Source organism: Gadus chalcogrammus, chromosome 4 (assembly GCF_026213295.1).
Source record: "Gadus chalcogrammus isolate NIFS_2021 chromosome 4, NIFS_Gcha_1.0, whole genome shotgun sequence".
NCBI classification, from domain to species: Eukaryota; Metazoa; Chordata; class Actinopteri; order Gadiformes; family Gadidae; genus Gadus; species Gadus chalcogrammus.
This window is the reverse complement of record NC_079415.1, coordinates 21,993,576-22,011,349: the sequence shown is the minus strand read 5'-3', so window position 1 is coordinate 22,011,349 and position 17,774 is coordinate 21,993,576. Positions and strand designations below refer to the sequence as shown.

The 17,774-nt window shown below is 43.9% G+C and overlaps 1 protein-coding gene across 1 annotated transcript in view; it reads left to right on the top strand.

Moving 5' to 3' along the window:
- Positions 1 to 203: 203 nt before the first annotated feature.
- Positions 204 to 17,774, top strand: part of LOC130381531 (transmembrane protein 163-like) — a 51,939-nt gene continuing 34,368 nt past the window's right edge. The window contains exons 1-2 of the mRNA XM_056589181.1: positions 204 to 882; positions 2,470 to 2,589. Of these exons, the coding sequence (XP_056445156.1) occupies positions 663 to 882; positions 2,470 to 2,589 (340 nt within the window). The 5' untranslated portion in view covers positions 204 to 662. The remainder of the gene's footprint in view (positions 883 to 2,469; positions 2,590 to 17,774) is intronic.

Here is a 17,774-nt window from a genome sequence, read left to right as displayed (position 1 = left end):
GATGACATGGTTTTCCCTTTCAAAATAGTTTGTTCTCATGTTGGTCTATCATGAGCAAGTCACGTGCTGCTTCTCATTTCCGAGATCAAAGAAGGGGTCCGCCTATCAGGAGGCAGTGCGACGACGAGGCCACGTGAGACGCATGTTTCCACCGCAGTGGAGCGCGGCGACTCGCGAGCGCAGCGCACAGAAGACGGGAGCTCCGCCTCGCGCCCCACAGCACAGGTCTCGTGAGTTACCCCACCTCGTGGAACTCCACCTCGCGCCCCGCAGCACAGGTCTCGTGAGTTACCCCACCCCGTGAAGCTCCACCTCGCGCCCTGCCACACAGGTCTCGTGAGTTACCCCGCGTCGTGGACGACTGTCTTCTGCTCTTTTTTTTTTCGCAATTAGAACCCGCGTGTTTGCAGAATCACGACTTCGAGCGAAATCGACGTGTGGAATGCGTGCGTTATTTCGCGCTCGGTTTTCGTTGCCTCAAGCGCTCACGTCGGTCCTCCCCACACCTTGGACGCCGCTTAATACTGACGGCTGCTGCCCCACTCCTGCCGCTGCTCTCCCCCCCTCCACCCACCTCACTCCCTCTGTTGCTACAGAGTGACATACCGCACTTGTCACGCCCTTCTGTGAGATTTTAGGAGTGCCGACGTTAGTTTAACTCCATGGTTCACACGATGTCAGACCCCCCACAGAGCCCTGATCCGGCGGTGATCCACAGCCCTCCCCCGGACCCAGCTCTAGTCCCGGACCCGTCGGTGCCGAACGGAAGGTGCGAGCAGGCAGACATCGCAGAGCAGCAGCAGGAACCCACGGGGGACAGTCCGGTGGAAGGCTTCAACATGGACCAGGAGATGAAGATCACGGACAGCATAGATGACCAGGGTGGGTCAAACTAAGATAATCAGGCCAAAGTTGTAGAATGTTGACCGTAAGGAACTGCATGAGACCGCTGGGTCGTTGATACAGTTGTTTTAGCTGTAGCCTAATTGTCTATCAAATGGATCAATGTAGTCCATTCACACCATGCAGACATTGATTGGAGATGTCAATGTCGGTGAGTCTTGACTCTTGACATCACTGTGGAAACAGATCAATGCTTGGCCATTCTATTCAGTGTTTAAGAAGTTTTTGCCACACGCACGCACGCACACGTACACACAGACACACCAACGTGCGCACACACACACACACACACACACACACACACACACACACACACACACACACACACACACACACACACACACACACACACACACACCAACGTGCACACACACACACACACACACACACACACACACACACACACACACACACACACACACACACACACACACACACACACACACACACACAGGCTAGTCCCCCTCATAACGAACACTTTTCTAATGGTTGTGAGTACTGCTAGGGTTTGTTATGCCCCATTTACACCATCCCGCTAATGGCCGCTAATGGCCGATGGACCACCGATGTGGAAGTCGGGGTGATTCGGGTGACATCGGGCTAAAAATTTATGATCGGGTCAATTTATCGGGGTAGCATTTACACATACCCGATGTTATAACGATAACATAACGATTTATGCCAGGGAAGACACCCGAAGTGCGTTTGGCGTCATTTGGCGTCATTTCGGGAGAAGGCAAAGGGGAGACTGGTTTAGACTGATATTTATTTATATATTTATTTATATTACAATAGCGATTTTATAATAATAGAACGCCGGTTTTAAATGGGCGAAGTAGCCTACCCTGTAATTATTAAAGGACATCCATCCATCACCCCCTATTTATACCCAAGTGGCAGATTGAGGGTCTTCCTTAACACAATCTGGTCACTCACAATCGTTATTTGTCTAGGGTTCTCGAGGGTCTTTCGTGTGTTGAGGTTGCCGATATAAAGACGATAAAACACGATACAGCGCGGAAGATTAACGAATATAGCCGATGTCCCGGGAAAATTCCCGAACGATTTGCGATGTCTTACGTTATACTCCCGTTCTATTCCCGATTATAGCCGATTAGCCCATAGCAACACCTGGTAACCGATTCTACCCCGATAGACCCAAAATTAACAAACATGTTCGTTCTTTGCCGATGTTGCCCGATCATTGAGCATTTCTTCCCGTCATCGGCCATCGGGCAGCCATCGGGCACCATCTATCGGGTAGGTGTACAAAAGGGCATTAAGTAACCCCAATGTGTTTATTGTTATCCCGATAGTTTGAGGGAGTTTTCAATAACATTGTTTAACTGGCTCCACAGTCAGACCACACCCGTCCTCGTTAGTCGTCCTAGTGTTTAATATTGTTCTAACGTACAGCGGAGCATGTGTGCTCTACATAAGTAATAGGATTACTGTAACTGTAATACCATCACTGTGAAAAGTAGTAAATTGATTATGACAGCGTTTATTTTTTAATGATGAATGATGACGATGGTAATGAGGAAGATGGTGGTCTGGCCTCCACAGGTCTTCTGGAGAGCAGCATGCGTCTGAAGCCCCACGAGGCCCAGAGCTATCGCAAGAAGGCCCTGTGGGTGTCCTGGGTGTCCATCGTGGTGACCATCCTGCTGGCCATCGCTGCATTCAGTGAGTACTGCACCCTCCGGCCACGATCCAATAGACAAGCCCTGTTCCATTTGGACCTTGTCCCCTATGTAGTGCACAAATTACAGGGGGTCACCATTTTGTAGTTTGGTGCAAGTTTTGAGTTAAAGGTGCTTAAGGTACTTAAAGGTGCTGTAGGAACGATTTTAGGGTGATGATGTGAGTGGAATCTGTTGGAAAGGGCCCAGCCATCTAACAACGGCTTTTGAATATTCAACAGGCACTTGAGCATGGAACACATGTTGTTTGTATTCATGCATATAAGAAGCCTTCTAAGCTGATATTTTATAATGAAACTAGTCCTTTAATATCCAGACCTTGATTTTGTAATATTTCTGTTAGAGCATTTAATAAAATGGTTTCAAGCTGACTGATCATTTTGATGGCCTTGCTGGTTTTATTAGAAATCTGTAGTAGGGATGGGCCGATAGTCGATTCTATCGACTATCGACGATAGATGGAATCCATCGTCGATCGTCTCAAGTAGCCGATAAAAAGGCGATAATATTATATTTTAATAATAATTATTATTATTATTATTATCATTATTATTTTTTTAAAAGCGCTGTGGTAGCTATTTTTTCAACTTAAAAAGCCCCGCAAATTGTAATTGAAATTAACTGGCACCGGTGGAAAACATACTATGTAGCGCTGACCTGCCGTATTCACTCACTGCTGCGAGAGGAGAGGGGAGGGGCTCGAAACCTACCGGTCTGCTCGCACGGCGAAATGACATCACACCCCGCTGCACCATTTCCGGGTTACAGCTGTGGTACATGAGCTGTGTTCGACTTCGAAATCGTTCCCTATTCACTCACTCACTATTCCCTATAGTGTTCATGATATAGTGCACTACATAGGGAACGTACAAACGAGAATTCGGACACTACGCTGAACATTTCTAAACGTAATTTGCGTCAGTAAATACGCCGGGTATTTGTGTGACGCAGACAGATGCGCCCAGATTGTGTAAACTAACCGGGCACTCTAGAGGAAAGCTGGAGGTTGTTTTGATGTTGAATGTTACATTTCCTTGAACAAGGTTTTTCTGATTAATTTTGAATGTTTCATTTTCTTGTTAAATCCCAAATAAATTATTGATATTTCTAAACGAAAGCCGGAGACTCCATCATTAAATGTAGTCGTTTTCGCCGCTTGCGGTTATTGAGCTTCGTCTTCTCCTCCGGAAAAACACGACTGCATTGCATTGTGGTATATAGGAGTAACACGTAGGGAACATCATATGTACACTCACATTTTGGGTATTTTAAGTGCATATAGGGCATTGAGAATTCGAACAACAGTGAGAATTCGAACAACACTACAAAATAGCGAGCACCCTATATAGTGCACTATATCCGTGATAGGGAACGATTTCGAACACAGCTACGAGCTGTGTGTCATCAGCGTGTGTCATGATGACAGCGCCGCCGGCGCCGACGCATCGAAACTTAAATCAGCGGAGGCTCACTGCTCACGCTGGTCCAAGGGGACGACCATCGTATTTGTTTTTAAGAAAAAATTCGAAAAAAAAAAAACGCGATTTTTTTCAAAGCGATAAATTATTATAAATAATTAATATTATAAAATTATTATAAAGATGACCCCCCGATAGTATCGACTATCGGCGATCGCTAGGGGGCGCTATCGGACGATGGAAGCTTGTAGACGATTGCCCAACCCTAATCTGTAGTTCACAGGAGATAATATGTTCTAAGATAAAAAAAATATGCTATTAAACAACAGCATTGGAATTTAAATATACTCCATTCGTGTTGATTCTACAGTCAACATTTAAATATCCATTATTCAAAGCTGCAAACTTGTCGCTTTTCGGCGACAATCGCCGTTTTCTTGGTCAATTTGGTCATTCACGTGAATCGTGTAGAACCGGAGAGTTTTGTTTTGGGGGGGGGGTCCAGAATTGCGAACAATTATTGGATCATTCTTATAATTGACATTTCTCTGGGCCAATCGGAATCTCAGCACTTGCTTCAGAATCTTTCTTATAATTGACATTTCTCTGGGCCAATCGGAATCTTGAAGCACACAGCGCCAACTGAGCTCGCCATTGGATGAGACGGTCGCCTGGCTACCGCGCATGCGCATCCGCATCCGCATGCGGCCAAACAATGCAAGAGAGCTTGCGAAACACTCGTCCAGAGGGGTGTTCCACGAACGGAGGTTTAACAAACACTGAGTTAACACTGAACTCTAGGTTGATTTACCCTGTGCCGACTAACCCAGAGTTTTCGGTTCCACAGCAGCGGTTATGCATTGGTTCAAATCAACTCGGGGTTGGTTAACACAGGGTTGTGCGCGTCCACGCCAAACCTAAAAAGACGTGATGTATGGATCATGGAAACCCTGATCGAAATGGCGAAACGGGCCGCTTATTTCAAAGAAATGGGACTTCAGGTTCCCCTGGAGAGCTATGACGAGGAGAAGGACATTATCACAAGAAAAGGGAACACTAAAGCCTCTGCAACCCGGAGAACCAAAGCCTGGCAGCGGATCGCTGACCGCGTAAATGCGTTAGTTACACGTCAAAAGCATGATCCTTAATATTTCAGCCATGAATATATAAATATCCCAGTTAAGCATTCTTAAAGATCCTACCACATAACCCCTTTCTTCTAAAAAAATATGTACTCCGATGGCTTCCAAGCGGTCAGCGGATCAAGCATAAAAATGAAGTATAAAAAACATACAAACTGGTAAGCTTTTCCCCACCATCGTATTGGTATAAATTTAAATAAGCCATTTTTTTAAGCCAATCGTGAAAAGGCCGACAGTCGGCAGACTGGATCTGGCCCTCAAATTGTCTTGACCCCGGTGGAGGAGCTGTTAATAAACATAAATTCAGGGCGCCCTGGCATGGAGGGGGTACCTGGAGGTACCTACCTCCTCAGAGAGTCAGGGGCCATACCCCACTGGTTGAATGTAGGTTTTTGTGTTTTCTTGTATTTTATATATTTTTTGCCTTCGAAGTAACACATGCAAACCATGTGCTTGCCACAGCGCATACTATTCCAAAAGTTGATTTTTTTGGTAACTGGGTAGAAAACCTAAAAGTGACAATTCATGAACTTCACAGATCAAGATGGATTAGTGCGTGTAACGATCAAACATTCTCCAGTGGATGCAAGTCCACTGGAGACTATAGTATAAAAGAGAGACTATAGTATAAAATAGTCCTCCACTGAGGACTAATTTATACTTTGTGTTGTAAGTGCCTCTCGGCATAGTACTCAGACAATATTGCTCTTTGTATGATAGGAGGCCGATACAAATCTTGGATGGGTCATCTGAAAGGACTGAGATGTGCTCAGCATCTCCAACATTATAGCCTAGATAAAACTACCTTTTGCAAAAAACGGAGGGCTACGCAAATAGTCTGGAGTGAACTGAGGCCAGGTCCTCGATTGGTAGTGTTGGCTATGTAAGGCTATTTAAATATATTAAAGATTTGCGTGAGAATCTATAGGCCTATCTCTCCACTCCAGCAAAAAGTCATTTGATATGCCAAGATGTCGAGCCGTGGTCTTATCAATCGCTCCCGGTGGATTGCACGTATAATTTGCGCTCCGATATCAGCAGTTCTCTCATCAAAAGGGCATGCCATTGTGAACACATGAAATCTGCGGTGAACGCGGGTTTAAATACCCAAAACTGGGTTATGTTTCAAACTTAACCTGCGCAAAACCTGCTCCGACCAGGTTTGATTCAGGGCATATGTTTCTATAGCAACTAACATACCGTGATCCTTTTGGAACGGAAAACCTAGGGTTACATCAAACCCTGGGTTAACTTATCCGGTTATGTGATAAAACCGGCTTTGTGGAACACCCCACAGGCTAAGAGTCAAAAATAATTTTTTGTGACAGTTGTAAATAAAATACTTTTTATAAGCCTCAAGGATGTTTTGACTTTGATTTTTGATAAAGTATGCTGAGTTTTGTTAAGTCACGCTCAGACTAGTGTAATTTGCATATTACAATAAAAAAAAAATCCACCAAAAAGTCACCTTTTTTCCTCTGAGGAGTTTGCAGGTCTGATTATTACAAGCTTCAGCTAGAAGAAGATAGAAACATTATTAATGGTGATGATTAATATTAATAGTGAGACTAATCACACATATGGACTCCTGCTGTTCTCCAACACAATGACAAGGTGCTAGTTTCAGCGCCAACGAGATGCATGACTCTCGAGGGCCGAGGCGTGTTCGTTCTCCACTGCACTATAGCCGACCACCACCGGAATACACAAACACCTGACAAAGACAACACAAAGACCCAGATCAAAACTCTGTTGGACTGTGTTGCTTCAGTGGATTGTCACTGGGTTGACAATTCAGCTCTGCGTTCCACCCCTTTAGGCTGTTGTTGTTGTCAACTTCCTGTTGAGTCCCAATCAAGACCAACAGAGTTAATGAGGTAGGCCCCGCCCCTTCGGCAGGGGACTGGGTGATAAAGCAAACAGACCCATTCCATTCGATTGGTCACCCTGATTGGTTGATTCCGTTTGGCGGGCTAAGCTGGAAGGCTGCTTGGCCGGACTGATCAGAATTGACCAGAAAGACAAATGAACACTAGGGGCCCTATTTTAACGGTCTGAAACACAAGTGACACAAGCGGCAAGCGCAAGTAGCTTTGTGGGCGGTTCTATGGCGATTTCGCTATTTTACAGGCGCAAAAATGACTCTTGCGCCCGGCGCAAATCTAAAAATGGTTGGTCTGAAGTAGCCTAATTACCCGTAGGTGTGGTTTTGGCATAACGTGCAATAAACCAATGAGAGTGCCAGCTCCCATCCCCTTTAAGAGCCATGAGCACATTTGAATCTGATGACTTGATATTTTGACACCGCGTCTGCAGTCTCCGATGAGACAGATGCACATGCATTTCAAACTTCAAATGGCTCAGTTTATGGCCAAATAATATGGCCTAATTCACACATGGAATAAGGTCCTCAAATAAATTTCGGCAAAGAAAACTTAACACACATATGATATGCGGTAACTGTGGTTCTATTTAATGATATACGCAATACATTATAAACATTGTTTCTTATCAGTATCGTATGCATTATCGTTATCGACTTGTGTTCCTAATATGCATGTGTCCCCCCGTTAATATACATTGCCATGGACTGTATTATGCGTTACGTGTTTAGTTTGCGTGTGTTTGAACAGAGGGACGCACACACGCGCACCTGCAGTCATTCATTCTTTTTAACACTCGCGGTAAAACAATGTTTTTTCACGATCAAATACTCATCAATCCTAAAAGTTATGGGCATGTACACGATGTCTGTGTCAAGAAAATATGTGTTTGCTGTACGGTGTTTGCAGATGCATTGATTTAAAAGTACAACTTATTGCCGCTGTATCAACTGTTCTTTCCCAAATAATTTACCAAGAATGTGTGGCTAGGTAGATGAGAGAAGCAAAGTGTATGCGCGAGGTGCACAAGCAACATTATGCATGCGCCCTTAAAATAGCATCTGAACAACGCGCCGCTGACTTTAAACCAGGTATTTCCTGGTTTGTGGCGCAAATGGTTTCTGAAACTGCAAAATAGCACCAGGGAACGTTTGTGCCAGAACACGCCTCCTCCTTGCGCCAAACCGCCCCTTGGGGTGCAAGATCATTCTCTAATTTACCGACGCGTGGCGCTGGGGGGAAAAGAACGCTCTGGACCAGTTGCAAACTAGCAACGACACATGCGCCAACGAGAAAGTCAATTGCGCCGGACGCAAGATATGGCCCTATAAGTCTTTTTAGATTAGTGTCAAGTGTAATATCTTTACCATTATCTGAATGTCTGGAGAATCCCATGGTCCAGAATGACCCTGTGTTGAATTGAGACTTTGATGAATCAAAACCTTTTATACCATTAAAATTAAACCTTTGGATGTTCATAGCTATCAAAGTTAAGTAAAATAAATAAATAATTGCAGGCATCAAATATATGTTGACCATAATTAAACCCCAGTCTTTATGCTCCTCTCTTGTCTCTACATAAGATCCTCAGGCTCTAATCTATATTTAGTAGCAGCAGTTCTAATTTCTCTCCATACTATCTAGTCTACTTGATGTGTGTAGTTTGCCTGCAGTTATAGTTTGATGTAAACTGCATGCCAGCCTGGATCTGGTTTTCTTTTAAAAAAATGTTTGAGTCAGTCTCTCTTGTTAACGGGCGACATTGACGAGAGTCACCATGGTTACTGAAGGGATGAGGGGTTCCTACGTCACTAAGTCCGACGGGCTGGTGACAGCGATGACTGGTACACCCTAGGGTTGCCGCGGTATACGGTATTACCAGTGTTACTGGTGTTGAGGACAACACCTATTACTTGGTGTTGTACACCGGCAACATTATTATTTATTTTTTTAATAAGTAATAAAAAATAAATCAGTAGAAATTAATAATATAATTATAATTAAGAAAAGAAAAATTTGATAATAATATATCTATAATAATAGATAGGCTACCTAATAAACCGTTGGAACGCACAAGACCCGTAACCATAGCAACGCCGGTAAACAAACCCCGCGAAGCCCAATTCCTACGAGAGCTCCCCGCGCTACGGCCATCCGGAGGCGCACAGAGATTTTGGCCGTGATATTATGTATAAAATTATATTATACTATTATATATAGAACGTTATAAGACGCTGTCACCGAGAATTGGCGCGCTGCCAGACGCTGTCACCGAGTGTGAGAGGAGAGTTGACGGAGAAGATGGCGGTTGACCTAGTTTCAAAGTTTATACCGTTGATGAACGGTAATACTGGTGTTGACACGAGTGTATCACATGACCTGAGCTTGTTTCACTAGTCTGGTATATTAATATGCAGACTCACGTCCCACCAGGGGAAGGATAATGTAGTTGTTAGGGATGGTTAACTCCCAGCCGAGAGGTTCTGGGTTTAAGCCCGGAATGTCAACAATCTACCGGTAGTGAGCAAGATGCCCTTAAACCCAACCTGCTGAATGACACATTTCTAGAATGCATTTTATCCCTTTTGGCCAAAAGTATCTTTGCTAACCGTGAGAATGCAACAATTATATAATGACTAACCAAATACATGCTACAACAATCACCACACCCACGCCCAGATCTCTTGTTTAACTTGACAAACTGTAAACGAACGAACCTCAGGACACACAACTGTGAGTTACTCTGAGGATATCCTGCATTGGATCTAGGCTAATGTCAGCCATGGGAAGAGAGAATGAGAGAGACAGAGACAGAGACAGAGAGAGAGTGAGCTGGATGGATGGACAAGACAGATGGATTGATCAACAGTCTGTCGGTCTGTCAATCCATCCATCTGTCTTGGAGGGATAGATAGACAGACAGTCAGAAGGACAGATAGACAGACAGAAAGAAGGACGGATAGACTGACAGATGGATCGATATATGAGGACAGATGGATACGTCGATGAGAAGATGGATAGCTGGAATAGAAAGACAGACAGATAGTAAGAAGGTTCAACCAAGATGAACATAAAGATGGGGTTGTTTAATCATACAAACTTAAAACTTCATTGGCTTCATCCAACTTGATGATGTCACTGAACTTCTGTCCTGGATGAGACCACCCCAGTGGCATAGTGTTGATGCTCAACCACAGCCCTCTCTCTCACTCTACCTCTCTCTTTCTCTCTGTCTCTGTGTCTCTCTGTCTCTCTATCTCTCTCTCCCTCTGTCACTCTGTCTCTCTGTCCCTCTCTCCCTCATCACCTGTTCCTGCTCCCTGAATACGGTCAGGCCTGCCTAGGGAAAGATTTATGGTCAGAGTATAAAACGCACGCACAGACACACAGACACAGACACAGACACACACACACACACACACACACACACACACACACACACACACACACACACACACACACACACACACACACACACACACACACACACACACACACAAACCATTACCATTTAACAAACACAGGTGCAAGCGCATGTTTGGTTTGTTGTGCATGTTCACGTTGTCGCTGAAGCTGTGTGTGAGAGAGAGAGTGTGTGTGTCTTGTTTGTGTGTACATGTGTGAATTCTGCAACTGAAACACAGGGGCAAGTCCTTTTGGTGGTTGATCATTTATGCAACCGGAGTGCAGAGTAGCCTTTGAAACATTGTATTGCAGTATTGGGAATAATAATGCTTAATTTTTTTCTGCATATCCGATATATTGTCAATGACTCCTATCTTCCTTTTCCTATATTGACCAGAACAAGTGGAGTAGAATGATAGAACACTAGTCAGGCCCTGCAGCACAGTGAAGCACACACAAAACCAACAAGACGAAGCTCGGCAGCAGAATCCATGACAACGGTTGTTGCTGTAACAAATCAAACAAGGAGACCCCTCCTGTGGTGGCCCATGATAATGACACAAGAAACCATCTGATGGGAGAGTGAGATAGACATAGAGAGAGAGAGGGAGGGAGAGAGAGAGAGAGAGAGAGAGAGAGAGAGAGCGTGTGTGTCTGTGTGTGTGTTTTTGTTTGTATATTACTCAGTATGTGTGTGTATTAGCCCTCGTGTGTTTGTATGGGTGTGCGTTAAATTGTGTATGTATTTTCTAGTGTATCTGTTTTGGTGTGTGTGCTTGTATCACTGTGTGTGTGTATGAGTGTGTGTATGAGTATGTGTGTATTAGTTTGTTTGAGTGTGTGTGTGTGTGTATGAGTGTGTGTGTGTGTGTTTGTGTGTATGTGTGTGTGTGTGTGTGTGTGAGTGTGTGACTCTGAGATGTGCTGGAGCCCTGATACTGCGGCGCCTCCCTTGGGTCCAATCAGCCTGCTGCCGTGCTCTGCTTTGACGTTCCAGCACAGCGGCTCTCATTTACATCCAACAAAGGATTTCATCTCCCCCTCCTCCTCTCCCTCCTCCTCTTCCCTCCTCCTCCCCCCTTCCTCCTCCTCCTCGCACTCCATCTCCTCCTTTCTCCTGCTCCTCCTCTCACTCCTCCCACTTCCCCTCCCCCTCCTCCTCCTCCCCCCCTTCTCCTCATCCTCCCCCCCTTCTCCTCATCCTCCTCTAACTCCTCCTCCTCTCCCTCCTCCTCTCTCTCCTCCATCTCCTTCTACTCTTTTCACTCCTCCTCCCACTCCCCTCCCTCCTCCTCTCCCTCCTCCTCTCCCTCCTCCTCTCGCTCCTCCTCCTCCACGACCTCCTCTCCCTCCTCCTCCTCCTCTACCTCCTCCTCCTGTAGAAGGAGAAGTACGGATGGCAGTGTGGTTAGATACTGAGCAGAAACACACAAACACACTAGGGGTGTAGCGGAACACTGAAGTCACGGTTCGGTTCATACAGCGGTTCAGACATCACGGTTTGTTACGAGTTCGGTACAATGAAGAACTATTGTACTACTGTAAGTGACTGGGAAATCGAAGTTTTCCCACACTTGCCATACTCATCTTTAGTGCTGCTATCTCTGATCGCATATCGGAGTTCGCATTCTGCGCATGCTCGAGATCTTGCGGCCGGGGGACGTAAGCTGGAAGTAGAAGGAGACGGTAGTCGTGTTGTTTTCGCCATAGAAATATAAACAATTCTTATTTCTTTATAAATATATTTAATTATTTCTTTATCCTTTTATGGTTGTCGCCGTCAGAAAACGAGAGAGGGCGATTTATTTAAAAAGGTGATGCAGAAGATGGAGGAAGCCGGTGTCATGCCAGTAGTAGCCATTACCCCCTATAAGAGGTGTATCATCATCAACATGCATAAACATTCAGTATACACTACGCTTCAATTTCACCCAAGGCTAAATAAAAGTTCATGTTTTCCTAATCGTTGGTCATCATTGAGGTTGTAAACTAGTAACTTCGGGCAAATCTGTCCAAATATTTTTTTTTTCTTCCGACGTGTTTGCGATCTTTATTTATTCATTGCACCGCGGTCGAACTGACGGGGATATTCTCTGATATTATGAATCTTAAAGACTGCGTTGGGTTCTCTGACTTTCTGGTACTTCCACAACAAGGACTCTTAGGTGGGGTTATCTCGGCCATGGTGGAGAAGGAATTGGGGGAAAGGAACTTTGGCTTTGACTCCCTGAAGTCCAGATTGAATCTTTACATGGAGAAGAAAGGGATGGTTGCTGTGTGCGGGATAGCTGTCAGTTCACTTTGGGTCCATGAGATTTCTCCGACGCTCCATTGTTCTGACCTCTTTGTCGTATGCAGACTCCTCCGGCTGGACTCCGTCTGGACTGGCGTCGGAGAAATGACATGGACCTGAAGTCAACTAAAAACATCTTTCTCGAATGCTGCTTGAGTTTGTTGTTGCTGGTGACATAAGGGGTCAGCCGTTGACATACTTCAGCCAATGAATTGATTTTCTCACCGCCATGTATACTCGCACAATTGCAGTTGTCCAATTGACAAGCATAGTCTAAATATAGCTTTAATCGCATTAAGCTGTGCATGTAAAAGTACTGACTGACTCACTCACTCGACCGTCGACCTGACAAAAAACTGTAGCACTAGCCAGAAGGTGGAGCTCGGCTACCTAGGCGCCAATGAGGGCTGCAATTTAGTTGTCCCTGAAGAACTTGCGTATATAACATTGGTTCCGCCTTACAATGATTTATTCCCCCGCCAGTTTTCTCTAATTTTATACCATGTATTCTCCGTATAAATCCATGCACTGAACCGTGACGTCCGTACCGATTCGGTTCAATACGAATACATGTATCGTTACACTCTAACACACACTGATATACCCACCCACACAGACACACGCAAACCACACACACAAATCACATTTACTTGTGTTGAGGATAAATAATATAAACAACCTTATTGGGGAACAGACCATATACCACAGGTCAGCCTGTTAGCATTTTACCAAAGTGTTCGAGGAAAACCAACTCTCACTCATAAACAGGTTGCAGCCTTTCCATACAGAAACCATGTAGACAGGGGTGGTGCCCACAGGCGGACTCTTTATTTCAATGATTACTTATCCCTTTGGTGGCTTCGGGTTAGGATGCCTCTACACGCCTATCTCCACAACGGCTCTATTTGAACAAAGACGGTTGAGCCGTGCCTGATCAAACAAGCACCTTCCAAAAAATCCACAGCGAACTGGATCATGGTTAGCGGTGTGTGCCGAGGACGCCTGATGGCTGCTTTAGCCGGGGTACTCATGATATGAAATAAAACAAACAAGCAAAAATAGTTCTGGGTTCAGGTGTTCCCTATGCACTGTTGTGTTTGATCTCTACCTCTGTCGACGTGGCGGCAGCATTTTTGCACCGGTGCCAAGTCTCCCGAACTTTAATTGGCAGGCTGTAGACAGGTAGAATGTTTCCACATCTCCTCTCTCCCATCTTCCGATCATCTCCTGTCCTCATCCACTCCTCTCCTCTCCCCTCCCCTCCTCTCCTCCGTTCCATTATCTCTCTCCTCTCCTCTCCTCTCTTCCCTTACCTCTCTCCTCCCTCTCTCCTAATTTTTAATCTCCCCCCCTCTCCTCTCCCCTGCTCTCCTCTCCCACATCTCTCCTCTCCTCTCTGCTCCTATCCATCCTCCCTTTCTCCTCCATTAATCTCCTTTCCTCCCTTTGGCTCTCCTCATCTCATTTGCATCCCCTATATTTCCTTCTCCTCCTCACTACGTCTCCTTTCATCTCCTGTATAACCTCCCTTCCCTTCCTCTCCCCCTCGTCTCCACCCTTCTACCCCGTCTCCCCTCTGCTCCCCTCCCCTATTCTTTAATCCCCCTCCCTCCTCTCTATTCCATCATCTCTCTTGTTCTCCACCACACCCCGGTCACGAGAGAGAGAGAGAGAGAGAGAGAGAGAGAGAGAGAGAGAGAGAGAGAGAGAGAGAGAGAGAGAGAGAGAGAGAGAGAGAGAGAGAGAGAGAGAGAGAGAGAGAGAGAGAGAGAGAGAGAGAGAGAGAGAGAGACTGCAGGCTATCTCATATTAATGCATTCAGGCTGATGTTGCTAAAAGCTAAAGCAGAGCCCAGTGGCTAAAAATAAACCAGCAACGACAAAGAAAAGAGTATCTCTATCTATCTATCTATCTATCTATCTATCTATCTATCTATCTATCTATCTATCTATCTATCTATCTATCTATCTATCTATCTATCTATCTATCTATCTATCGATGGATAGATAGATATTATCTATCCATCCATCCATCATCCGTATATATTTATAGATATACAGGGACGGCTGGTATAAATGTGCTAACAGGGCTAAGCCCTCCCTACCTTTTACAATAAAACATATTGTTTTATATTTTGGTAGAACCTAAAGCAGCACCAAAAAACAGCACCAAAAAGTGACAGAAAAACCCAGGATATATGATACATATATCTTGTTTTTTTTCCTGTGAATGGGCCAAATGTTTTCAGTAGTAGCATAAGCTTAGCGTAAGCTTCAATTAAATTTTGATTGACAGGTATCGTGACACGGCCCCTTCATATGCTTCCCCTTTGGGCTAAAGTCGTTCAGCCCAAGCACAGTAGCGTAAGCGGCCATTTCATTGCGATTGGCAGGTGTCGTGACCAGGGGCGTTTCTAGGTTTCTGAAACATCCGGGGCTTAGCCCAAGAGGGAATAGGACAGTGCGCGTGCGGCAAATTTTGTTGTATACTTTATTGCGCATGCATTTTTTTTCATAATGCTTTACCTAAATAAACAAAATAGGCAGGTAATTATAGCTTTGAATAGCTACCTGACTGCTGCTTATCCCCAGACATCTAAAGTTCCATTCAAGTTATTTCAGAGTAAAATTAATACAAGTGAGACAGACCTTACATTACCTATATCAGGTGTGTCAAACTCATTTTCACAAAGGGCCACTCTATGATGAAATGATAATCATACTAAGGGCCGACATGGAGTTTGCTGACATGCTTTCTTTTTAATCCAAAAAGTAAAAACAACATATCTATGGATATATTGTATACAACCTGCGTACAGGGTCATATAGGCTAGGTTTCATTTCAACATTTTGGGGGACAAATTATAGGTGGGGGGTATGGGGGTGCTCCCCCAGAAATGTTTGAGCGTCAAACACTTAATTTCCTGCATTCTGGTGGATTTTTATTAATCTATCTGTGCCTTTTCTGCATCATTTTATAGTGGAAATATTTTTTTTTCTGTGAAGGAAAAGACAACATTCAGTGTTCCTAAAGAAATAACTATTATGGAATATAATGCAGTAAGGCTCTCAGGCATCCTGGATTTTTCAAAACTTTCTGCAAATTGAAAACATATCACATGTTTTGGGTATTTCTTTTTTAGAGAATCATGAATCAGCACCCGTGTTAACTATTTATGACACTTAACATTGGTAATGAAATGACAGCCAGCATTGGAATTGAAAAGGGCAGCAGCTAGTTAGTTAGCTAAATTGTAACTTAAGGCAAAAGTTGGAAACAAATCATGTTAGCATTCATCCTTAGACACTTGACACAATCAGTCATCAATATTGGCATGCTATTTAGCCTCATAGATTGGCCTATTTACAGACCACAAAAAACAGATATATTTTCTTCAATGCAAGTTCATAAATACATGGCTTAAAATCTTGAGCAGCAGAACTGAAATTCCTAGCAGTAAGCTACGCAAGAGTCCTAACAAATGGGGGCATGTGCAACGTGTCGATATAGCACAGGCTCTGCATGCAGCAAAAAATAAAAAATAAATTATATATATATTTTTTCTTTTTTTAACAAAAAAGATTCGGGGCTAATCAAATTAGATCCGGGGCTTTAGCCTCCTCTCCTCACTAGGCTGAATAAAACAGCCTAGTGACGCCACTGGTCGTGACACGCCCCCGTTTGGGCTATTTTCATTTAGCGCAAGCACAGTAGCGTAAGCTTCCATTGACGTTTGATGACAGGTGCTTTGACACGCCCCCTTCAAATGCTTCCCATTTGGGCTAAATTAGTTTAGCCCAAAGGCTGACCTTAGACTTACAGCTAGCACAGTAGCTACAGTACAGTGACCTTCGACCAATCACAGCACAGTAGCGCAAGTGCAATATGGCGTATGTGTAGTATGTGTTTTTAAACGTATCTATCATAATTTATTTATTTAAATAAATGAATAAACTTTAAATGTATCCATGAAATTTAGTTGTTTCTGTCACACAAATTAATTAAATGCTGACTCATCTATCTAACATTTTATTATTACGCAGTGCATTACGGAACACACTGCTTTTACTGTCAGGACTGCGGTCAGAATATGGCCGGTAGTAGTTAAGCGGGTCAACAACGTTTCGTATCGAAACATTAAAAAAGCATATGTCTAAATAACCCAACATGACATGACAAATGTGTAGAGAAAGTGGCCCCTCTCCCAGATTCATTTCAGCAACAGGCAGTAACAATAAGGTTCTCTAAGGAATCGGAAATTATCAAATTTAATGTTGCATGCAACATTGCCAAAGAGGAGTTGGCATTCACCAAATTTAAATCCGAAATTAATCGCATGAAGAAAAATGGATTAAACGTCAACCCGACGTATAGCGAGGAGATGGCATGTGCACAATTCATTGCAGTAATAGGCGACAACTTAAAGCAAAAGACAGCTGCGGACGTCGGAAACGCCACATACATGTCCTTCATGATTGACGGCGACACAGACGTCTCTACCAAAGAGTGTGTGATCGTCTACAGCCGCATTTCGCGCAATGGGAGACCGGTCTACATTTTAAGTGTTTAATAGGCCTACTTTAAGCACAAAAAAAGTTCGATTTTGCTTAATGGTTTAGTTCGAAATGTTCAATTTCAGCTCAGTAAAGCACTTTAAACACCTTATTTTTATTTTTATTTATAATTGTGCTTCAAATAAAGACACTTATTTCTCTACACCTTATTCTTGTTTAAAAATCATTCACATTGTATGAAAGTTATGAACAGAGATATAAAGGTGACCTCATGGCGTCTGGAGCCCTGTGATGTGAAGTATTGATAAATGTAATGCATTCGTTAGCCCACCCACCCAAAATCACCACCAGCCGTCACTGTAGATATATAGTATTATTGATATATAGTATTATTTATATCTATGTATCTATGTATGTATCTATAAATGTGTGTATGTATGGATGTATGTATGGATCCATCCGTCCATCCATCCATCCAAGTTCCTCCCCTGTCCCTCTCACTCTTCCTCCCAC